The sequence below is a fragment of the Mobula birostris genome, chromosome 23, assembly GCF_030028105.1.
Source record: "Mobula birostris isolate sMobBir1 chromosome 23, sMobBir1.hap1, whole genome shotgun sequence".
In the NCBI taxonomy this organism is placed as follows: Eukaryota; Metazoa; Chordata; class Chondrichthyes; order Myliobatiformes; family Myliobatidae; genus Mobula; species Mobula birostris.
Genome location: NC_092392.1, coordinates 26,440,051 through 26,465,428, shown reverse-complemented (window position 1 = coordinate 26,465,428; position 25,378 = coordinate 26,440,051). Strand labels below are relative to the sequence as shown.

General features: G+C 41.2%; 1 protein-coding gene across 1 annotated transcript in view; it reads left to right on the top strand.

Annotated features, from left to right (window-relative positions):
- The window catches only part of pcloa (piccolo presynaptic cytomatrix protein a), a 383,977-nt gene that overhangs the window by 311,221 nt on the left and 47,378 nt on the right, over positions 1–25,378 (top strand). Inside the window, exons 21-23 of the mRNA XM_072241857.1 lie at positions 1,906–2,086; positions 16,550–16,744; positions 19,432–19,506. Coding sequence (XP_072097958.1) covers positions 1,906–2,086; positions 16,550–16,744; positions 19,432–19,506 — 451 coding nt within the window. The remainder of the gene's footprint in view (positions 1–1,905; positions 2,087–16,549; positions 16,745–19,431; positions 19,507–25,378) is intronic.

Here is a 25,378-nt window from a genome sequence, read left to right as displayed (position 1 = left end):
ATAAATCCACAGGGCCTGACAAGGTGTTCCCTCAGACGCAGTGGGAGGCAAGCACAGAAATTGCAGGGGTCCTAGAAGAGATATTTAAATCATCCTTAGGGACAGGTGAGGTATCAGAGGATTGGAGGATAGCTAATGTTGTTCTGTTGTTTAAGAAAAGCTCTAAAATAAACTAGGAAATGATAGGCCAGTGAGCCTGACATCAATATATGGAAAGTTATTGGAAGCTATTCTAAGGGGCCAGATATTTGGGTATTTGCATAGACAAGGACCAATTAGAGACAGTAAGCATGGCTTTGTATATGGTAGGTCATGTCTAACCAATCTTATAGAATTTTTTGAGTAAGTCACCAGGAAAGTGGATGAAGGCAGGACAATGGATGTTGTCAACATGGACTTTAGCAGGGCATTTGACGGGGGTGCACGGGAGGTTACTCAAGAAGGTTCAGTTGTTCAGCATTCAAGATAAGTAGTAAATTGGATTAGACATTGGCTTTGTGGGAGAAGCCAGAGAGTGTTAGTAGATGGTTGTCTCACTGACTGGAGGCCTCTGACTAGCGACATGCTGCAGGGATTGGTGCTGGGTCCGTTGTTTGTCATCTATATCAATGATCTTGGATGATACTGTGGTTAACTGGATCAGCAAATTTGTGGATGACACCAAGATTCGGGGTGTAGTGGACAGTGAGGCAGACAATCATGTCTTGCAGCAGGATCTGGACCAGCTGAAAAAATGGCAGATGAAATTGAATGCGGACAAGTGAATGCCAGTGGGACTAAACAGGGTAGGTCTTACACGGGCACTGTGGAGTACATTGGAACAAAGAGATCTGGGAATACATGTCTATAATTCATTGAAAGTGGCATCACAGGTAGATAGAGTTGTAAAGAAACCTTTTGGCACATTGGCCTTCATCAATCAATGTATAGGGTGCAGAAGATGGGATGTTATGTTGGAGTCGTATAAGATATAGGTAAGGCCTAATTTGGAGTATTGTGTGCAGTTTTGGTCACTTACCTACAAGAAAGATGTAAATAAGGTTGAAGGAGTACAGAGAAAATTTACAAGGATGTTGCCAGGACTGGAGGACCTGAGTTTTATGGAAAGGTTGAATAGGTTAGGACTTTATTCCTTGTAACATGAAAGATTGAGGGGAAATTTGACAGAGGTATTATGAGGGGTATAGATAAGGTAAATGCAGGTTTTTTCTTCTGAGGTCAGGTGGAACTACAACTAGAGGTCATGGGTTAAGGGTGAAAGGCGAAAGGTTTAATGGAAATGTGAGGGGAAACTCATTCACTCACAGTGTCATGAGAGTGTGGAATGAGCTGCCAGTGTGAGTGAAGCATGTGAGCTTGATTTCAATGTTTAAGAGAAGTTTGGACAGGTACGTGGATGTGTCGGGTATGGAAGGCTGTGGTCCCGGAGCAGGTCAATGGAAGTAGGCAATTTAAATAGTTCCAACACAGACTAGATGGGCCAAAGGGCCTGTTTCTGTGCTGTATTTTTCTATGACTCTATAACTCTATGGCACTTTGTACCTGAAAGATTGTTTTTGCAAATTCTGTATTTAAAACAAATTCTGTACTTTTTAAATGCTATCCACTGCCTATCCATTGAGATTCCTTTCAAAACTTTCTCCCAATCAGCCATTTCACATCATTGTACTTCATTGTTTCCCTTGTTTGGCTTTGCATTAAACAACATCATTTTATCACCCACTATCATATGACAGACATTCTTCTCCAAAGGCCAGCTAACTGAGGACATCATTTTTGTGGGATGTAAATTTCTAAATACCATGAAGGCGATCATGTTATTGTTCAGTGAATGTTCTGAGATTCTGATTCTGTAAAAAACAGTAAGTCCATTGCCTGAACTGGTGTCACCTTGTTCTTTGAAAGGTGCTGATTGATTTGTCTAATGCCTCACATTTTGATAATACTTTGCGATGGTATCTGCTGAAGGAACAAACTGAGAGTATTGACCAAGTTAGGCCACATTCCGGACAGAGCAGCCAGCAACAACCAAAATCTTCAGTAATTAAGAGTCGTAGCCATGGCATCTTCCCAGATCCATCAAAGGGTAAGTCTCACTCTTTCCATGTTTCCCCCCCAAGTACTCGTGTAAATTTTTTAATCCCTGATCCCTTTTGTCTTCTCATTTACCCATTGCTCAGAAGAAGGAGTCTTTCTTGTTCATAATTGATTGTGTGGATAAATTTTCATCATAACTGGTGCAAAAACTGACAATAAATAAGTTTTGAGAAACAGAAACAGATCCATCAGCCCACAATGGTCTCTGTTTTCACCGTGGAGAAAGACATGAAGCCCTTGGAACTTGAGATAGTTAATAGGGATGGTCTGTAATATAGCAGGGGAGGTGCTAACTGTCTGATAAATCTCTGTGGACTGATTCAGTTTAAGGAGTGAATGTTGTGAGATGCTAGAGAAGTCACTGCAAGAGCCCTTGGATCATCATTGGCAATTGGTGCCAGAAATCTGGAGTTTTTTTTAAGTGATTAAGAAGGTTGATGAGGGCAGGGCAGTAGGCGCAGTCTCTGTGGATTTCAGTAAGGGCTTTGATAAGGTTGCAAATGGTAAGTTGCTGTGAAAAAGTAGATCGCATCGGATCTGGGGAGAGCTGGGGTAGGAAGCAGGGAATGATGGTGAAAGGCTGTTTCTCGGACTAGAAGCCTGTGGCTAATGGTGTTCCCCGGAGCTTGGTAGAAAGTCCATTACTATTTGTAATCTCATCCAAGTTATCTATCAGCGATTTGGATGGGACTGTACAAAACATGGTTAGTAGGTTTGCAGATGACACTGAAATCGGTGGAATCATAGACAGTAAAGATGGTGATCAGGATTTACAGAGAAATCATGACTAGATGAGTAAGTGGGCTGAGAACAGGTAAATAGAGTTTAATTTGAATTGAGTCATAAAGTACTACAGAACAGAACCAGACCCTCCACCCCATCTAGTCTATGCCTAGTCCCATTGACCTGCACCTGGACCACATCCCTCCATAACCCTCCATTCCATGTGCTTATCCAAAATTCTCCAAATAGTTGAAATTGATCCCCCATCCACAATTCCACACTCGCACCACCCTCTGAGTGAAGAACTATTTTACCTTTCACCCTTAACCTATGACCTCTAGTTCTAGTCCCACCCAGCCTCAGTGGGAAAAGCCTGCTTACATTTTCTCTATCTAGATCCCTCATAACTTTTTATACCTCTGTCAAATCTCCCCTCATTCCTCTGCACTCCAGGGAAAAATGTCCTAACTTATTCAAACTTTCCCTATAACTTTGATCTTCAAGTCCCAGCAACACCCTTGTAAATTTTCTCTGTACTCTTTCAATCTAATTTGAAATCTTTTTTGGAGTTAGGTGACCAGAACTGCACACCAACATCTTATTCAGCTTCAGCATAACATCCCAATTCCTCTACACAGTACACTGATTCATGAAGGCCGATGTGTCAAAACAGCTCTTTATGACCCATTCTACCTGTGACACTACTTTCAAGGGATTACGGTTCTGTATTCCCAGATCCCAAAGATGAAGAAATATTCCAAAGGGAGGCTAAGGCAACCATGACTGACAAAGACAGCATAAAGGAAAAGAGGGGGGATATAATATAGCAAAAATTAGTGGGAAGTTAGAGAATTGAGAAGCTTTTAAAAACCAACAGAAGGCAACTAAAAAGCCATAAGGAGATAAAATAAATGAAATATGATGGTAAGCTAACCAATAATATAAAAGAGGATATCAAAAGTTTTCTTCAGATATATAAAGAGTGAAAGAGAGGTGAGAGTGGATATCAGACTGCTGGAAAATGACGCTGAATAGGTAGTAATGGTGGACAACATAATGGTGGATGAACTTAATAAATATTTTGGTCCACACCCCAGGGTTCTGAAAGAGGTAGCTGAAGTGATTGTGGAGGCAATAGTAATAATCTTTCATGAATCACTAGATTCTGGAATTGTTCCAGAGGTCCAGAAAGTTGCAAATGTCACTCCACACTTTAGGATTGACAGAGGAGAGTCAGTGGATGTTGTTTACTTGGATTTTCAGAAAGCCTTTGACAAGCTGCTGTACATGAGCCTGCTTAGTAAGGTAAGAGCCCATGGTATTACATGAAAGAAATTACCATGGATAAATGGTTGGTTGGCTGGCTGGCTGGCAGGAAGCAAAGAGTGGGAATAAAGGGAGCCTTTTCTGGTTGGCGGCCAGTGACAAGTGGTGTTCCACAGGGGTTGGTGTTAGGACCGATTCTTTTCACGTTAATGATTTGAATGACGGAATTGATGGCTGTGTGGCCAAGTTTGCAGACAACACGAAGGTAGGTGGAGGAGCAGGTAGTGTTGAGGAAGCATGGAGTCTGCATAAGGACTTAGACAGATTTGAAGATTGGCAAAGAAGTGGCAGATGGAATATAGTGTAGGGAAGAGTATGATCATGCACTTTGGTAGAATGAATAAAGGAGTAGACTATTTTCTAAATGGGAAGAAAATTCAAAAATTCTCATTGAAAACTATAAAATATTGAAAGGCATAGATTGCGTGGCTGTGGGGAGGATGTTTCCTTTTGTGGTTGAGTCCAGGACCATAGGGCACAGCCCTAGAATAGATAGACGTCCATTTAGACTAGAGATGAGGAAGAATTTCTTTAGCCAGAGGGTTGTGAATCTGGAATTCATTGCCACAAACAGCTGTGGAGGCCAAGTCATTGAGTATATTTGAACAACACACATCAAAGTTGCTGGTGAACGCAGCAGGCCAGGCAGCATCTGTAGGAAGAGGTGCAGTCGACGTTTCAGGCCGAGACCCTTCATCAGGACTAACAGGAGTATATTTGAAGCGGAGTTTGATAGGTTCTTGATCAGTCAGGGTGCCAAAGGTTACAAGGAGAAGGCAGGAGAATGGAATTGAGGAGGATAATAAATCAGCCATGGTGTATTGTCGGAACAGACTCGATGAGCCTAATGGCCTACTTCTACTCCTATGTCTTATGGTCTTATTCCTCTGTTCGACCATACTCCTTAGCAATGTGTATTTAATATTTAAGTAATCTTGTACTATATATATATATATATATATATATATATATATATATATACATAGATTGATTAAGTTTTCTTGTTTGTTTAAATAATTCATTATGAGTTATACGTATAAATACCTGAATTGCTTACTTCATCACGCTACCACATGATACATACGCGCCTCACTTAATATTAAGCATGAAGTTAGACGCACGTTCCCAAACTTCTGTGTCTTCCTTTGAAATAGTTTAGTATTTTGAACTTACAAAACATCATGGTAACAAGGTATTTTTAAAACGAAACCAAGACTGCTATTATCCTTTTGAAGCCCAAGGAGATGTTCAAACTCAAAATAAACCAGAGAGAAAGTTATTAAAAGCAGTGCACCATGTGTTCTTCAGAAGGGAAGACATGATCGAGGTTTTTTTTTAAAAAGTCACAAAAAGGAAGAATTCATGGGTTGAGAAACAGAAAGTACCATGTGACAATAATCATCAGAAAAAGCAGAAACGGCTAGCTACATTGGAAAGTTTGGCACATTTGATTACACAACAAATGATTGGATTTTATATACTGAGCTAATTGAACAATATTTTAAGCAAATTAAATAGCCAATGAGAAACAAGCACCAATTTTGCTGAGTATATTATGTTTCAAGACACAAGTTTGCTTAGAAGTTTGACTGCTCTAACCAAACCAGCATAAATACACTTTGCTGATATGTCAAAGTAATGCAGGAACATTGAGAACCGAGGCCATTGTTGATTGCAGAATGCTTTAGGTTTCATAAGTGGAATCAAAAAGAAGGGGAGTCCAATTCAGTGTACATAGCTAAATTGAAGATGTTGACTGAGCATTATCAGTTCAGTAATAGTCTGAAAGATGCACTGAGAGATTGATTAGCTTGTAGAAGAAAGCATTCAAAATCGGCTCCAAACTGAAGCACAGCTTACGTTAAAAGAGCAGTTAAATTGCTGGTTCAATGGAAACTACAGATAGAGATGCAATTAAATTGCAGTCAGGAATGAAAGTGAGTGAGAACAAAATTGCAAGGTCTAGACAGAACCAGCCTGGCCAAACAAATTGTGTTACTGTTGTGGCGGGGGCTCATGTACAACAGCCCAATATAGAGTTAAAGGTGAAACTTGGAGAAAATGCAACAAACTAGAGAGCTTAAGGTAAAGGAACCTTTAGTGATCATAATAGGAAAGAATTCACCCTGCAATTTGAGAAGGAGAAGCTAAACTCAGATGATTCAGCATTACCGTGGGATAAATAGAATTACAGAGGCATGAGAGGAGCTGGCAAAAATTAATTGGAAGGGAACACTAGCAGGGATGATGGCAGAACAGCAAAGGCTGGAGTTTCTACAAGCAATTCAAAAGGCACAAGATAGATATATCCCAAAGAACAAGAAGTATTCTAAAGGCAGGATGATGCAACTGAGGCTGATATCAGACCACTGGAAAATCATGCTGTAGAGGTTGTAATCAGGCACAAGGAACTGGCAGATGAAGTGAATACTGTAAGTATTTTGCAACAGCCTTCACTGTGGAATACACTAGCAGTATGCCAGAATTTCAAAAGTGTCAGGGAGTGAGAGTGTGTGAAGTTACCATTACTAGAGAGAAAATGCTTGAGAAACTGAAAGGTCTGAAGTTACACAAGACACCTGGACCAGATGGTCTACACCCAGGGTTCTGAAAGAGGTGACTGAAGAGATTGTGGAGGCGTAAGTAATGATCTTTTAAGAATCAATCAATTCTGACATTTGTTTCCAGAAGACTGAAAAATTGCAAATGTCACTCCAATCTTCGAGAAGGGAGGGAGGCAGAAGAAAGGTAATTATAAGCCTGTTAGCCTGTCATCAGTGGTTGGGAAGATGTTGGAGTTGATTGTTAATGATGTGTTTTTGGGGTACGTGGAGGCACATGGTTGTTACAAAGAAGCAGGTTCATGGATCTGATAAGTGAGACTGAAGACACTGATTGCAAATAAGCACATTAACCATTTATTTACAAACAGTAAAACATTCAATCAAACATCAAAGCCACCCTGTTACAAAAACTAGGATAGTAAACTTTCAGTTACACTTCAAAATCATTAAATCTCCCCAAGTTACACAACACTTAGCTAAGAGTACATGTGGGCCCTCCTATATCTGCAACATACTTTCCCAATGGTTCTTCAGCACTAGTCACAACCTCAGTATGAAGACAAAGAAAGATCTTGAAACCAGACACCAATGGGAAAGGGCTGCTGCATCCTTCGAAAGGGCCAATTGATGACTGACACGGCAGAAGCAACTTTTGACCAACAAGTAAACTAACCCTTCACACTACAATAAGATAGACCAAAGTCAGCATGGTTTCCCTTAAGGGAAAATCTTGTCTGACAACACTGTTGGAACTCTTTGAAGAAATAACAAGCAGGATAGACAAAGGAGAATCAGTGGATGTTGTGTACTTGGATTTTCAGAAAGCCTTTGACAATGTACCACACATGAGGCTGCTTAACAAGTTAAGATCCCATGGTATTACAGGAAAGACACCAACATGGATAGAGCATTGGCTGATTGGCAGGAGACAAAGACTGTGAATGAAGGGGAGACTTTTTTGGTTGCCTGTGTTGGGATCACTTCTGTTTACATTACATATCAATGATTTGGATAATGGAATTGATGGCTTTGTGGCCAAATTTGTGCATGATATGTGGATGGAGGAGCTGATAGTGCTTAGGAAGCAGAGGGGCTACGGACAGACTTAGACAAATTAAGAGAATGGGCCAAGAAGTGGCAGATGGAATATAATGTCAGGAAGTGTACGGTCATGCATTTTGGTAGAAGAAATATAATCACAGATTATTTTCAAATTGAAGAGAAAATTTTAAAAATCTGAGGTTCAAAAGGACTGGAAGTCATTGTGCAGGATTCCCTAAAGGTTCATTTGCAGGTTGAGTCAGTGGTGAGGAAGGCAAATGCAGTGTTAGCATTCATTTTGAGGTGATTAGAATGTAAAAGCAAGGATGCAATATTGAGACTTTAAAGGCACTTTTGAGACCTCACTTTGAGTATTGTGAGCAATTTTGGCCCCTTATCTAAGAACGAGTGTGCTGACATTGGAAAGGATTGAACAGATGTTCACAAAAATAATTCTGAAATTGAAAGGCTTATCATATGAGGACTGCCTGATGGTTCTGGGCCTGTACTCACTGGAATTCAGAAGAATAAGAGTGATCTCATCAAAACCTATTGAATGTTGAAAGGCCTCGATTGAGTGGATGGGTGGAGGATGTTTCCTATGGTGAGGGAGTCTAAGATGAGAGGACACAGCCTCAGAGTAGAGGGATGTCCGTTTAGAACAGAGATGAGGAGGAATTTCTATAGCAAGAGAGTGGTGTGTATGTGGGCCAAATGACTAATGTGCTTCTTCACAATTAGTGCCTTCGGTCTCACTTAACAGTCCTGTGAACCTGCTCTCCATAACAGTCATGTGCCTCTCAAGTACCCCAAAAATACATCCTTAACAATTGACTGTCTGCTCCTATATCTTATGGTCTGAAGTAGGACACATCAAAAGAGCATGACAGATAGATAAAAATAAATGGACTGCTCAGGGAAGGTAAGAATCTAAGAAGTCAAGTTGCAGTTTCAAAAGCAGTACTAATCTGCATGCTGTTGATGAAAGATCTGATTATGATGCGAGTGACACAGGACTGTGTAGCCTTGAGATTTAGAGTGTGAAAATTAACAATAGACAAGCAATATGGTTTATCCCAGAAGTGAACGACAAATTAATTAAAATGGAATTGGACTTAGTCATTCCACAAAATGAGTTTTAATTGCATTTCAAAGATACCAAACTGAAGCCTGCACATTTCCAACTAAGAATTTATACTGGAGAAAAGATAACTCCTGAAGGACTGACATTTGTAACAGTGAAATACAACAACCAACAAGCCACATTGAGCTTGTCTATAGTAAAACAGGAGGACCAGCTCTGTGGAGGTGTGATTGGCTGAAACAACTACAATTTGATTGTAGAGCCATCCACCATTTGCATCACGTATCCCCTGCAAGAGTCATCTGAAAGTGGATTAAGAATGGTACTGGATGATGCCACAGCTGTCTCCATGGTGCACATCATGAACTGTTGCCCAACAGAGGATGAACACGTGTTGGTGCTAAACTCTCTGCCTCTGGTTGGAAGGCATATTGGACCAAGGAAGGACCTTGCTTTGAGGAATTGTGAAAGTGCCAAAAGCAGTGATCTGACTACAACAACTTTTGTAGGCAACATATCTGAGAAAGCTTCTGATATGTTAATCAGGCAGTTACTTCCAAAATGAGGCTTGGTTTTAAGAGAGTTCAAGGAGCTTCAGAGAAGTTGCAAGTATTCGGCATTCGTGAGTATAAAGAACCAGAATCTACTCTGCGTGCATTAAGATTATTGCATGAACTTCAAGTGGGAGACAAAAGACTGCTCGTAAAAGTAGATGCAAAAACTTAAGCCCAGATGGATGAACAGAAGGCCAAAAAGAAAGAAGTCAATGGAGATATGAAAACAGAGGTTTTGTCAGTGACGAATCTGTGGAGTTCATTGCCACAGGTGGCTGTGGAGGCCAAGTCATCGGGTATATTTAAGGCAGAGGCTGAAGATACTTGATTAGTCAGGGCAGGAATGGACACAGGGGGAAGACAGGAAATTGGGGCTGAGAGGGAAAATGGATCAGCCATGATGAAACGGCAAAGCAAAGTCAATGGGCCAAATGGCCTAATTCTGCTCCTATATCTTGTGGTCTTATGGTCTTATGTTGTGACTGTGGAAACTAAGAGGAGAGATCAGATCATAAAGGAAGCAGTAAAAGTATTAATAAGACAATAATCCAGTGAACAAAATGCACCTTCCCAAGATCAGGATGCACAAACTAGAAGAAGTAAAAGGAATAAGAAGAAAGCTGGCTACCGCTGTCAGAACCACTCCCTGCAGTCTCCAAGTCAGCTCCTACAAATACCACGGGTGAGGCCCCAGAACCTGAGATTGTTTCACAGCCACAAGTCTCACCTGCCAAGCAGAGTGATACCCCTTGTTAACCTACGAGAGTAAGAAATCCTACACAGTGATTAAACCTTTAGGCCTAAATGGGACAATTTAAAACTTACTATGCTGTGGATATCTGCATATTGTAGATGTATTATACTGTGCATATGGTTGATGAATTCTCTGTTGAGTTGGAGTCTATAGCTAAGCAGGTAGGAGTGTTGTGTGTTTGATATTTAAATAATATTGGAGCAATTTTGTACATATATTGTTTGATTAAGCATTCCTGTTTATTTAAGTAATTCCTTACAAGTATAAATACATGAATTGCATACGTCATCACGCTACCACGTGGTATATGTGTGCCTCACGTAAAGTAAACATGAAGTTAGACCCACATTTCCAAGACTCCCATATCTTCCTTGGAATTAGCTTAATGTTTTGAACTTACAAAACATAACACTAAGTACCCTACCACTCACCGTGTATGTTTATAAAGACCAATGTGCCAGAAGCTTTCTTTACGGCCCCTATCTACTTGTGTCACCACTTTCAAGGAATTATGGACCTGTATTCCCCAAATAGGGGTTCAGGAGTACACACAAGAGATGCTGGAAATCCAGTGTTACACACACAAAATGCTGAAGGATCTCAGCAGGTGAGGCAGCAGGGAGAGGAATAAAGAGTCAACACTTCAGGCCTAGACCCTTCATCAGGACTGGAAAGGAAGGGGGCTGAAGCCAGAATAGGAAGGTGGGGAGAGAGGAATGAGTACCAGCTGGAGGATGTTAGATGAGGTAAGTGGGTGGGTGGGGATGAAGTGAGATGCTGGAGGTGATAGGTGGGAAGGTTAAAGGGCTGTTTTAGAATGAATCTGATAGGAAAGAAGAGTGTACCATGGGAGAACGAGAAGGGGAAAGGGCTGCAAATGGAGCTTAATGGTAGGATCGCATTGAAGATGGCAAAAGTTGTGGAGAAGGATGTGCTGGATATGCAGGCCAGTGGGGTGGTAGATGAGAACAAGAGGAACTCTATCCCTGTTAAGGCAGCTGTCTGGGAAATGGAGGAGATGCAGGTGAAGGCGGCATCAATGGTGAAGAAAGGGAAATCCTGTTCCATGAAGAAGGAGGACATCTCCGAGGTCCTGGAAATGAAAACCTCATCCTGGAAACAGATGTGGCAGAGACAGAGGAAATGAGAAAAGGGAATAGCATTTTTATGAGTGACAGGCTGGGAAGATTTGTAACCAAGAGGTATAGTCAAGATAGTTGTGAGAGTCAGTAGGTTTGTAAGATATATCAGTGGATAGGCTGTCTTCACAAATGGAGACAGTGATCGAGGAAGGGGAGAGAAGCACCAGGAACAAGGTGATGCCAGTGACCAATGCGGCCAATGGCAACATCCTGCAGATAGCTAACAAAACTACTTCTACATACTTCATCCTCTTCTTTTAAGTATGCTTCTTCTCCTGAACTGCAACTGATCGCGAGCTGCAATTTCCATTTTGATGACGTATTTCAGAGATCTGGCACCTTTGCTATCTCTTGGTGAATTCGGCGAAGTTGGGAGCAGAGTGTGCGGCCATCATTTCCTAATGGTGGAATACGAACCCGTCATCGGCTCCATTACTCTCCCCGCAGATTAAAGCAGCGGGCAAGATTGAAATTGACGAGGATGAGAGTGGGAGTCAAGTGAGTGTTCAGCGCCGCCTGCCTGCGTTTGACCAGTTTGCCTCTCCTTGCTGCCAGAGGGAGGTGCAGGGTTGATTACCACAGTGCAGCTCGTGGCTGTGGGACTCATTTTTAGGGGGACTCTGAGGTTTTATGTTTAATGTCCTCAGCTCTGAACACAATCAGTAGTTGTGGACCCATTTTTTTGGAGGACCCTGAGGTTCAGTTTCCATGTGCTTCTGGTTACTCTTTTTTTTTTCGCTATTTTCGCAATTTTACCCAGGTGCTTTGGCACAGAACTGGCTCTGTGGCTGAGGCCTGCAGTCATCAACATAGCACTAAACTGAGCTGAGTCGGTGCCTGTGGCTCCCGGACCGTTTCGGGGACTCTGGTTTGATGTTTAATATTCTGTGCATTATTTGCTCGCCTTTTGCTGCTTGCATGATTTTTTTCTTTCCTTGCACATTGGTGTTTTGATGTCTTCTTTAAATGTTTCTTTGTCTCATGGCTGCCCATAGGAGGATGAGACTCAGGGTTTTATACTGTATATATACTTTGTACTTTGAAACTTCGAATAGAAGTTCATGCTTTCCTGAAAGTGGCATCAGAGGTAGACAGGGTGGTGAAGAAGGCTTTTGGCATATACAGGCCTTCATTAGTCAGGGCATTGAGCATGAAAGTTGTGATGCTATGCTACAGTACAAGATATTGGTGAGGATGCACCCGGATTATTGTGTGCAGTTTTGGTTATGAAAGATATCTTTAAGCTGAAGGATAATGTATGCAAAGAAGATTTGCAATGATGCTGTCATGGCTCAAGAGAGTAAGTTAGAGGGAGAGGCTGGACACACTGTGATTTTATTGCTTAGAAGTAGGAGTTCCCAAACTTGTTAACGCCATGGAGCCTTACCATTCGCCAAGGATTCCACAGACACCAGGTTGGGAACTACTGGCTTAGAGTGTCAGAGACTGAGAGGTGATCTTATAGAGGTGTAGAAAATCATGAGGGACGCAGAAAGGATGAAGCAAAGATTTTCCCAGGGAAAGGGAGTCAAAAGCTGGACGTAGTTGTAAGGTGAGATGGGAAAAATTTAATAAGAATCCGAGGATCAACTTCTTCATAAAAACGGTATATGAAATGAGCTGCCAGAGGAAATGATTGAGGGCGATATAATAACAAAGGACACTCTAGGGACCTGCTGACATCAGAATCTGGAGCAACAAGCAATCTGCTGGAGAATCTCAGTAGGTCCAGAAGCATCTGTGGCAGGAAATGAAAAGAATTCTGATGTAGGGTTCCATGTGAAACATCAACGTTTTTCTTTCCTTCCATAGATGCTGTTCAACCTCCAGCAGACCATAAGACCATAAGGTCTAGGAGCAGAGTTAACCATTTGGCCCATCGAGTCTGCTCCGCCATTTAATCAGGGCTGCTCCATTTTCCTCTCAGTCCCAATCTCCTGCTTTCTCCCAGTAACCCCTCATGCCCTGACTAATCGAAAACCTAACAACCTCTGCCTTAAGTATACCTAATAACTTGGCCTCCACAGCTGCCTGTGGCAATGAATTCTACAGATTCACCAGTCTCTGGCTAAAGAAATACATCCTAATCTCCATTCTAAATAGACATCCCTCTGTCCTCTGGTCTTAGGAAACATCTTCTCCACATCCGCTCTATAGAGGCCTTTCAACATTTGACTGGTTTCAGTGAGATCCCCCCTCATTCTTCTGAATTCCAGCAACTGCAGGCGCAAAGCCATTGAACACTCCTCATATGATAAGCTTTTCAATCCCAGAATCATTTTCATGAAACTCGTTTCAACCCTTTCCAAGAATAGTACATCCTTTCTTAGATAGTTGGCCCAAAACTGTTCCCAGTACTCCAAGTGATGCTTCACCGGTGCCTTATAAAGTCTCAACATTACATCCTTGCTTTTACATTCTAATCCACTTGAACTGAATGCTAACATTGCATTTACCTTCCTCACCACTGACTTGATCTGCAAATTAACCTTTAGGGAATCCTGCATGATGACTCTGAAGTCCCTTTGCACCTCAGATTTTTGATTTTTCTCTCCATTTTGAAAATAGACTACACTTGTATTTGTTCTACCAAAGTGCATGACCATACACTTCCTGATGCTGTATACCATCTGCCATTTCTTTGCCCATTCTCCTAATCTGTCCAAGTCCTTCTGTAGCCTCTCTGCTTCCTAAATACTATCAGCCCTCCAGCTATCTTCGTATCATTCACAAACTTCGTCATAAAGCCATCAATTCCTTCATCCAAATCATTGACATTTAACGTAAAAAGAAGTGGTCACAACACAGACCTCTGTGGAATACCACTAGTCACAGGCAGCCAACTAGAAAATTCCCACTCTTTGCCTCCTGTCTATCAGCCATTGCTTTATTTATGCTGGTATCTTTGCTGTAATACCAGGGGCTCTTAACCTGTTAAGCAACCTCATGTGTGGCACGTCGTCAAAGGCCTTCTGAAAATCCAAGTACACAACATCAACTGATTCTCCTTTATCTATCCTGCTTGCCATTTCTTCAAAGAATTCCAACAGGTTTCTCGGGCAAGGTTTTCCCTTAAGGAAACCATGCTGATTATGGCCTATTTTATCATGTGTCTCCAAGTATCCTGAAGCCACATCCTTAACATTTGATTCCAACATCCTCCCAACCACTGACGTCAGACTAACTGGCCTATAATTTCCTTTCTTCTGCCTCTCTCCCTTACTGAAGATTACATTTACAATTTTCCAGTTCTCCAGAACCATGCCAGAATCTAGAGATTACTGTAAGATCATTACTAATGGCTCCAAGATCTCTTCAGCCCCCTCTTTCACAACACAAGGTGTAGACCATCTGGTCCAGGTGATTTGTCTACCTTCAGACCATTCAAGAACCTTTTCCCTAGTAATGGCAACTTCATTCACTTCTGACCCCTGACAGGAGTTAAGGATGAAAGATGAAAAGTTTGACTCCTTCACTCAGAGTCAGGAGAGCGTGGAACAAGCTGCCAGTGCATGCGGTGCATGCAAGCTCAACTTCAATGTTTAAGAGAAGTTTGGATAGGTGCATGAATGGTAGGGGTGTGAGGGGCTATGGAGAGTAGGTCAATGGGAGTAGGCAATTTAATGGTTCAGCATGGACTTGATGGGCCAAATGGCCTGATTCTGTGCTATACTTTTCTATGACTCTAAAATACTTATTCAGTTTATCTGCCATTTCCTTGTCGCCCATTACTATGTCTCCAGCATCATTTTCCAGCTGTCCAATATCTACTTTCACCTTGCTTTTACTTTTTACATATCCAAAGAAACCTTTGGTATCCTCTTTAATATTATTGGCTAGCTTAGCTTCGTATACCATCTCTTCCTCTTCTATAACTTTTTTAGTTACCCTCTTTTAGTTTTTAAAAGCTTTTCAGTCCTCTAACTTCCCATTAACTTTTGCTCTATTTTATGCCTTCTTTTTGGCTTTTATGTTGACTTTGACCTCCCTTGTCAACCCCGGGTTGCATCATCCTGCCTTTAGAATACTTCTTTTTTTCTGTAAAATGTATCTATCCTGCACTTTCTGGATTGCTCACAGAAACTCCAGCCTTTGCTGTTCTGCCAGCATCCCTGCTAGTGTTCTCTTCCAATCAATTTTGGACAGCTCCTCTCTCATGCAGCTGTAATTTTCTTTACTCCATGTAGTATTGGTACATCAGACTTTAGCTTCTCCCTCTCAAATTGCAGAGTGAATTCGATCATATTATGATCATGGCTCCAAAGGGTTCCTTTACCTTTAGCGCTCTAATCAATTTTGGTTCATTGCACAACACCCAATCCAGAATAGCTGATCCCCTTGTGGGCTCAGCCATGAGCTGCTCCAAAAAGCCATCTTGTAGACATTCTACAAATTCCCCCTCTTGGGATCCCACACCAAACTGATTTTCCGAATCAGCCTGCATATTGAAATCCCCAATGACTATCGTACCATTGCCCTTTTGACATGCATTTTCTATCTCTCATTGTAGTTTTTAGCCCACATCTTTGCTACTGTTCAGAGGACCATATATAACTCCCATCAGGGTCTTTTTACCCTTGCAGTTCTTTAACTCTACTCACAACAATTGTACAGCTTCTGATCCTATGTCATCTCTTTCTCAAGATTTGATTTCATTTTTTACCAACAGAGCCACGCCACTCCCTCTGCCGACCTGCCTGCCTTAGATGTTAGGCTCTCAGCTACAATCTTCTTTCAGCCATGATACAGTGATGCCCACAATGTCCTACATGCCAATCTCTAACTGTGCTACAAGATTATGTACCTTATTCCATATACTGCGTGGATTCAGGCCTGTATTCATCACCCTTTTCAATTTTGTCCCCCTTTTACATTGCAACTCATCCCGTTGACTGCAATTTTTGCCCTATCATCAGCCTGTCCTTGCTAGCAGTCTCACTACACAGTACCTCTGTTTGAAAACCAACTAGCCCATCCTTTGCCCTATCACTCCATTTCCCAGTCCCTCAGTCAAATTGGTTTAAACCCTCCTGAATAGCACCAGCAAACCAGCCCACACTGTAAGTATTGTAACAAGGTCTGAGCATGAAAGGTTCAGAGAGATATGGGTCAAATGTCAGTAAATAGGACCTGTTTAGATGGTAATCTTCGTTGAGGACAAGTTGGGACAAAGGACTTGTTTCCATTCTGTATGATTCTATAACTCGAAGAGGAGAATATTGAATATCGTAGTGCAACTACTGAACATGTTTTTGTTTCCCCAGAGATGCACGTGCCCACCATTGAGAAATCTCAGAGTAGTCCTGCCAGCTCAAAATCATCATCAGAAGGACATTTGCGTTCTCACGGACCATCGCGAAGTCAGAGCAAAAGTAGCGTCACTCAGACCCACCTAGAAGATGCTGGAGCCGCCATTGCTGCCGCAGAAGCAGCTGTGCAGCAGCTCCGAGTGCAGCCAAGTAAACGACACAAATAACTTCCTCAGCATGGCAGCTTAACATTCATCTGTTGCCTTTTTACTTCGCTCCCTTAACTTTCTGAGCCTCAGTTCTGGTTTCTTCAGTTATCTGCAATTGTCTGCAAAGTCTGCTCACTGTACGTTGTAGTATCGGTTTGTGTTGCTGTGTTTCTAAATCACAGATTTCTTTCCTGACTGTTTTATTTAATTTGGAATAAGGCAGTGAAACTGGCTGCTTCTGTACTGTTAGCCCCTTCACCACACAAATCTATCATTTTAATATGGGTTAGACCAAAGTAGCAAACACAGACAAAGTGAATGGTTTTATTGAGCAAAAGCATGAAATCCGTTTGTTACTTAGTTACAGTTAATGGGTTCAATTCTTATTGTTCTTGAGTCCTTTCGATAATCAGATGTCCTGCACCCAAGCTGTTGGAAATGACACTCTGGTCAAGCCACAGAACTGGTGTGGAAATCTTTTTCACTTCCTGAGAGAAAATCTTCTGCTGGAATGTATCAGCATAGATTCACTGAGCTGTACAGCATAGGAATAGGCCCTCGGCCCACCTCATGCCCACCATGATTGCTGTCGATGCTGCCTGTATACCTCCTACATCTTTCATATTCATGTACACATCTAAATCCCTTTAAATGTTGTGATTGTTTCTGCCCCTCTCACCATCTCTGGCAGCTCACTCCAAATAACCATCACCTCTGTATGAAAAATCTTGCCACTCAGATCTCCTTTAAGTTTCTCTCCTCTCACTGCAGGTTGGTAAAATTTAGTTTTAGACTCAGCTATCCTGAGAAAAACTGACTATCTGTGCCCCTCATAAACTGATAAATCTTTGTAAAGTCATCTCTCAGCCAGCTGTTCTCCAATGAGATTCAAACCCAGCTTATCCAAACACAGCCTGCAATTCCATGTCATTACACAAGTGGTAATGATTAAAATAATTTTAAATTTATTTCATTTTTAAGTCACAACTGAATTTTACTTATGGTATGCAGAATTTATTCTACTTGTGGTGGAAGGTGAACAGACTGACAGTACTTTAATAATGAATCTTGTCAAAGCAGCTGAACAATTAATATAGTTCTTACAGTTACATCACTGGCTAATACTGCAATTGGGTAGAATAGTCTGTGGAGGAGACCTGCTTTATAAATTGCAATAAGATGTTAGTCTGTTCTTAGACTCCCGTTAATTTTAAAATGTAGGGCATATTTTTTCATTTTAGGTAAAACCATTAGCTTTAATACACATTTTCCTTTACCAATTTAAAGGTGGATTATTGAATCAATTGTGTATGGTATGCACTTAAATTCTTCAATTGCCAATAATGATAAACAAGAATAAATATCAGAGTTTCTAGAATACTAACTTCCAACTCCAAACATAGTCTTGATTGAAAAGATTGCATTAGACTTGTGCCTAATGTACATGTATGAAATGATGATTATAAAAGAAGTATTCACAATAAATGCATTATCAGTAAACTAATGACTAACAAGCCAGTCTGCTCAGCTCTGACATATAGACAAGGTAATGCAAGGTTTAACTTTAATCATTGAAGATTCCTGTGGACCTCAAGACTATTGAACGCTAAGTTGCGTTCAAAATTCAAAATAGTTAATTCAAAATGTGGAATTCAAAATGGTGCTTCTTCCTGTTGTTAACAGGGGAGAGCTTGTGCATAGACCAAGTAAGATTCTTCTTCCCTTTCTTCGATGATCAACTCTCCTCTCCGGTCAGATTCCTTCCTCTCCAGCCCTTTGCCTTTCCTACCCACCTGGCTTTACCGGCCACCTTCTAACTATGCTCCCTCCCCTCCTCCCACCATCTTATTCTGACATCTTCCCCCTGCCTTTCCAGTCCTAAAGAAGGGTCTTGGCCCAAAAAATCGACTAGTTATTCATTTCCATAGATACTTCCTGGCCTGCTGAGTTCCTCCAGCATTTTGTGTGTGTGTGTTGCTCAAGATTCTAAAATATAGAGCAGGACTATTGTATTGCTGACTTTTATTGGATCCAACTGCAGTATAAATTTTGTTTGAACAGAATATGAATCTCTGTACTCAGATGCAATCTTAATAACTCTGAAATACTGGAATATTTGTTTTTCTTTGAAGTATTGCATGCAGATAAGTAATGGAAAATGAATCCATTACAAGGACAGATAGTCATTAGTAAGAACTTCATGGGACTAGATAAAATGCTAACTATCCCATAATCAAATTATCACCATGCACCTTATTACACCCAAGCATAGATGCCTATAGAAAGAGTTCATTCCACCTGAGTTCTTACTAATGCAATTTGACTCTTATTTTTTGCCACTCAGAATCTTGTTATAGAATCCTGCTAGTGAGCATTCCACAACATAATAATGAGACCAAATTAAACCATTAGGTCTGGGCAAAGGAACTGGCCAGTTTTGACTCCTTAATGCTCTGCATGTTATGTTTCCTTGGTGTTTACACGACTTATTTAAATGAAACACTTCTGTTTGCATGAAATACACTTAAGCTGGTTCCATCTGAGGATACATACTCTGGGTTTCCATTTCACCCACACTTGCCACAGCACATAAAAGCGGTCAGGCTCAAAATCACACCAGGAAGCACAGACACAGCATTGCAGGCGTCCCAATACAAAGAACTCAGTCTGACAATCTACCTTCACCAGCCAATGAGAACAAAGACCAAAGTCAACTCGCCATAAGGAAGGTGATGTCAGAAGGATCACCTAAGGCTGAAGGAGGTAAGTAGATCAACATTATTACTAAAATGTCTCTTAATTCTGGATATAAGTAAGCAGTTAGAAATTCTAGCTGTCTTAAAAGCCATAGCAAATTCCTATCTGGAACATTTTCTCTAAATTAATGATGGAATTTCAGTAGTTATTTTTGTAAAACACTTGTTGATGAACTTAAAAGCAATTATTCTCATGAGTTAAACAATGGGTTAGCTGATAGAAGATGCTCTTTGATATTTGCCATTATTTCATGAATTGATTTGCAAATGCTAAAATAATTTACGATCAGAAGACATAAATTTGCTATCAGAAGACTAATCCCACTTGATTGCAATAATTCCATTCCCTAAGAATGTAAGACATAGGCCAGAAATAGGCCATTCAGCCCATTGAGTCTGCTTGGCCATTGCATCGTGGCTGATTTATTATTCCTTTCAACCCCATTCTCCTGCCTTTTCCCCATATCCTTTGATGCCCTGACTAATTAAGAAACTATCAACCTCTGCTTTAAATATACCCAATGACTGCCTCCACTGCTATATGTGGAATTCATTGCCACAGATTCACCATTTTCTCGTTAAAGAAATTCCTCCGCATTGCCACAGATTCGCCATCTTCTGGCTAAAGAAATTCCTCCTCATCTCTGTTCCTTGTATTCTGAGGGTGTATCATCTGGTCGTAGACTCTCCCACTATAGAAAGCATTCTCTCCACATCCACTCTATCTAGGTCTTTAAATATTCAATAGGTTTCAATGAGAACTCCCTCGTTCTTCTAATCTCCAGTGAGTACTGGCCCAGAGCCATGAAATGCTTCTTTTACATTAACCCTTTCATTTCCAGTATGGATGAACAGGACTAAGAGCCTGTTTCTGTGCTGTTTAACTCTATTACTCTCTTTCTTACACCGAGTTTTCATGCATTACAATAGGTATAATTTAGGCTTGCATTCCTCCCATGTGTGTTATTACATCTCCGTGTACTCTACCTACTAATTCTTAGATTTTCTCTACATTTAGTAAATTGGTTTATTATTGTCACACATACTGCGGGACAGAGGAATAAGTTTGTGTTGCAGACCATTCATAAAGATAGTTTCATTGTATTGAGGTAGAGCAAACTGAAATGGTCAAGTGTGAGCTGTTGGCCTCTGGGAGGTCATATGTAAGGGGAAAGTACACAGTTAATGCAGGACCCTTAACAGCATTGATGTACTGAGAGGTATCATAGACTCCAAGTCCATACTTCCTTAAAGTGCTGCCACAAGTAGATGGGCCGGTAAAGATGACTTACAGCATGCTAGCTTTCAGTGATCAGGGTTCAAGTATAAGAGTTAGGATGTCACACTGCAGCCACACAAAACTTTTGTTGGGCCGCACATGGAGTATTGTATGCAATTTTAGTTGCCTTATTATTGGAAGGATGTGGAGGCTTGATAATGAGTGCAGAGGAACTTTACCAGATATTGCCTTGTAAAAGGGCATAAGCTCAAAGAGAAATTAAGCAAGCATGCTTGTTTTCTCTGGAGCATTATATAAACTGATGAGTCATAGTCATAGAGTACCACAGTGCAGAAACAGGCCATTCAGATCAATTGGTCCATCTTGACCAAGGTGGCCATCTAAACCCATATTTATCCCTCTAAACATGTCACAACCACAGATTCGGCAGCGGGTAGATACAGCAATTGTGCTTGTGAATTTGCACGTCAGCTAATTATTATTTAATTGTGGTAGTACTTAACTCCGTACTTGTCATCATAGTCCTTGTCAAGACTTGGACAGACCACAGCAACGCTTCGCTACCTGTTCGCTTTCGGCCTTCCCTGAGAAATTGGACTTTTGAGTCAACTGACTCTGAAGACTAGCGGTATTCGTTTAATGTTTAGATTTTCTTTTCAGCCGCAGTGTAGACTTCATTTCCCATTTGAGAGTTTTAGTTAACAGCCCTATTTCGCCACGCGTTTGTTGTTTATTTTCCCTTCAACGCTGTTCGCAATAGAGTTGTGAACTATCAACCTGCTTCGCTGTCTCCAACTCTGCACTTGGGCCGTGTCCGAACCTGGTAACAAAACATTGAAAGTCAAGAAAGTTAGACTGCAGCAATAAACATGACAAACCATTTTTCAGACTGAAATTCTGTACAATCAAAACAGTTGAAAAAAATTAGAAATATGTTTGTCTAGAAATGGGTTTATTTGATTTTGGAATTTATCTGGAGTATAGCATTCAATTCTGGATGCCCTGTTATAGAAGACTGTGGAGGGTGCTGCCTAGATTAGAGGGGAGGTGTTATAAGAAGGGGTTGGACAAACTAAGGTTGCTTTCTTTGAAGCAGTGGAGGCTGAGGGGGACACTGGATAGAAGTTTATAAAATTGTAAGAGGTGTAGATAGAAAAGTTGGCCAGTATCTTTTTCCCAAGGTCAAGTTGTCTAACATTAGAGGGCATGGATTTAAAGTGAGAGGAGTTAAGTTCAAAGGAGATGAGCAGGGCAAAAGTTTTTTACACAGAGGATATTGGGGTGCTTGGCAGAGGCAGATACAATGGGAGGTTAAAAAAATGTGGCATATCCTACCTGACCATGAGCAGTTTTTATTGATGTACCATAGAACTGGATGCATCACAGCTTGGTATGGCAACTATATAGAATAGTGGACACAGCTCAGCACATCATGGAAACCAGCCTCCCCTCCATGTATTCTGTCTATACTTCTCATTGCCTCAGTAGCCAGCATAATCAAAGGCCCACCAATCCTGGACATTCCCTCTTCTCCCCCTCCCTTAGGCAGAAATACGAAAGCCTGAAAGCACGTACCACCAGACTCAAGGACAGCTTCTGCCCCAATGTCATCGGACTATTGAATGCTTCCCCCGTACAACCTACCTTGTTATAATTTTGCTCTTTATTGTTTATCTGCACTGTACAGATACTGGAAAGCACAGTTTTAACGTGAGAGGGTGGGTGTTTAATGGAGATTTATGAGACAGTTAACAGACAGCTGTTACAGATCTCTGTAACGGTTACACTTTATTCTCTATTGTTATTGTTTTACATTGTTCTATCCCGGTGTTCTGTGTAAAGATCTGATCTGTATGAACAGTATGCAAGACAAGCTTTTCACTGTATCGGTACTTGTGACTATAATAAACCAATTCCAATTCCATTTGCATGCACATTGTTTACATCTCTCCATTTCTTCAGAGTTCAAAATAAACTTATTATCAAAGTGCATATATGCTAAAATATACCACCTTGAGATTCATTTTCTTGCAGGCATTTACAGGAAAAGAAAAATACAACAGTATTTTACAAAAAAGTATACCTAACAGCAGAGATTGACAAACAACCATTTTGCAAAAGAGGACATACAGTGAGTCATAAAGAGTCCTTGGAAGTGAATCAGTAGATCATAGAATCTGTTCAGAGTGGTGTTGAGTGAAGCTATCCACAGCGGTTCAGGAGCCTGTTGGTTGCAGGGTAATAATGGTCCTGAACCTGGTAGAGTAGCCCCTAAGGTTCCTCTACCTCCTGCCTGAAGGTATTTGTGAGAAGGAGGCATGGCCTGAATGTGGAGCCTTTGATAACGGATGCCGTTTTCTTGTGGCGGCACTTCAGGTAGATGTACTCAAAGGTGGGGAGGGCTTTGCCTGTGAAGAACAGGGCTGCATCCACCACTTTCCGTGGTCCTTTCCATTCCTGGCCATCGGTTTTTCCATGCCAGTTCATGATGTAGCCAGGATAATTTCCACTGTGCATCTATAGAAATTTGTATTCTTTCCTTGTCTGTTCATGTGTCTGTCTAAGTATCTCCTAAAAGTTGCTATCATGCCACTTACACCATTTCCTTTGACTGCATACTGGAAAAGAATTGTCTCATAAGTCTCCTTAAAACACTCCCCCTCTCACGTTAAAGCTGTGCCCTCCTGTGTTTGACGATTCTACCCTGGGGAAAAGAGCCAGACTATCTACCTTATCTCTACCTCTTATCATTTTATCTACATCTGTCAGCCTGTCATGCTCCAGAGGGATCTATGGAGACTTGCTAGATTGGATTCAAAAACTGCTTCACCATAGAAGACACAGGATAGTTGTGGAGTTGTGTTATTCGGTCTGAAGGTCTGTGGCCAGTGGTGCTAGAGTCATAGGAAAGTATGGCACAGAAACAGGCCTTTTGGCCCATCTATTCCATGCTGAAACCATTTAACCTGCCTACTCTTATCGACCTGCAGTGGAACCATAGCCCGCCATACCCCTATCCAAACTTCTCTTAAGCATTGAAATCAACCTTGCATGCATCACTTGTGCTGGCAGGTCATTCCACATTCTCCCAACCCTCTGAGTGAAGAAGTTTCCCCTCATGTTCCCTTTAATCTTCTCACTTTTCACCTTTAGCCTCTGGTTGTAGTCCCACCTGACCTCAGTGGAAAAAGCCCTTACTTGCATTTATCCTATCTATATCCCTCACAATTTTGTATACCTCCATCAAATCTTCTATGTTCCAAGGAATGAAGTCCTAACCTATTCAATCTTTTCATATACCTCAGGTGCTCCAGACCTAGCGACATCCTTGTAAATTTTCTCTGGACTCTTTCAACCTTATATCTTTCCTGTAAATAAGTGACCAAAACTGCATACAATACTCCAAATTAGGCTTCACCAATGTCTTGTACAAAACATCTCATCTCCTGTACTCAGTACTTTGATTTATGAAGGTCAATGTGCCAAAAGCTTTCTTTATGACCCTATCAACCTGTGATGCCACTTTCAATGAATTATGAACCTTTATTCCCAGATCTCTTTGTTCTACCGCTCTCCCCAGTGCCCTCCATGAGAATCAGTGCTGGGAACTCTTTTGTATGCAATAGACATAAATCAATTGGATAAAGACTTTGGTAGGTAGATAACCAAGTTTTCAGATGATACAAAAATTAGCAGAGTAGTGGATAGTGGGGAAGATAGTCAACGAATTCAGAAGGATATACCAACTGGAAGTGTAGACAGAAATGGAAAGAAAGGAAATAGGGATAACTCTGGGAATTATGGACCAGTGAGTGTTAATTCGGTGGTGGGCAAATTATTAGTGAAGGTTCTTAGAGACAGGGTTTACGACTATTTGGAGAAGCATGATAGAGTTAGAGATTGTTAGCATGGGTTTATGAGGGTCAGGTAATTCCTCATGAGCCTGATTGAATTAGAAGATAGAACATAGAAAACCTACATCACAATACAGGCCCTTTGGCCCACAAGGCTGTGCCAAACATGTAGAAATTACCTAGGGTTACCCATAGAACCATAGAACATTATGGCACAGAAACAGGCCTTTTGGCACTTCTTGGCTGTGCCGAACCATTTTTCTGCCTCGTCCCACTGACCTGCACCTGGACCATATCCCTCCATACACCTGTCATCCATGTACCTGTCCAAGTTTTTCTTAAATGTTAAAAGTGAGCCCGCATTTACCACTTCATCTGGCAGCTCATTCCACACTCCCACCACTCTCTGTGTGAAGAAGCCCCCTCTAATGTTCCCTTTAAACTTTTCCCCCCTTCACCCTTAACCCATGTCCTCTGGTTTTTTCTCCCTCAGCCTCAGTGGAAAAAACCTGCTTGCATTCACTCTATCTATACCCACCATAATTTTATATACCTCTATCAAATCTCCCCTCATTCTTCTACGCTCCAGGGAATAAAGTCCCAACCTATTCAACCTTTCTCTGTAACTGAGTTTCTCAAGTTCCGGTAACATCCTTGTAAACCTTCCCTGCACTCTTTCAACCTTATTTATATCCTTCCTGTAATTTGGTGACCAAAACTGCACACAATACTCCAAAGACGAGAATATCAATATTAATACGAGAATTCGAGGTTAAAGACCCTAG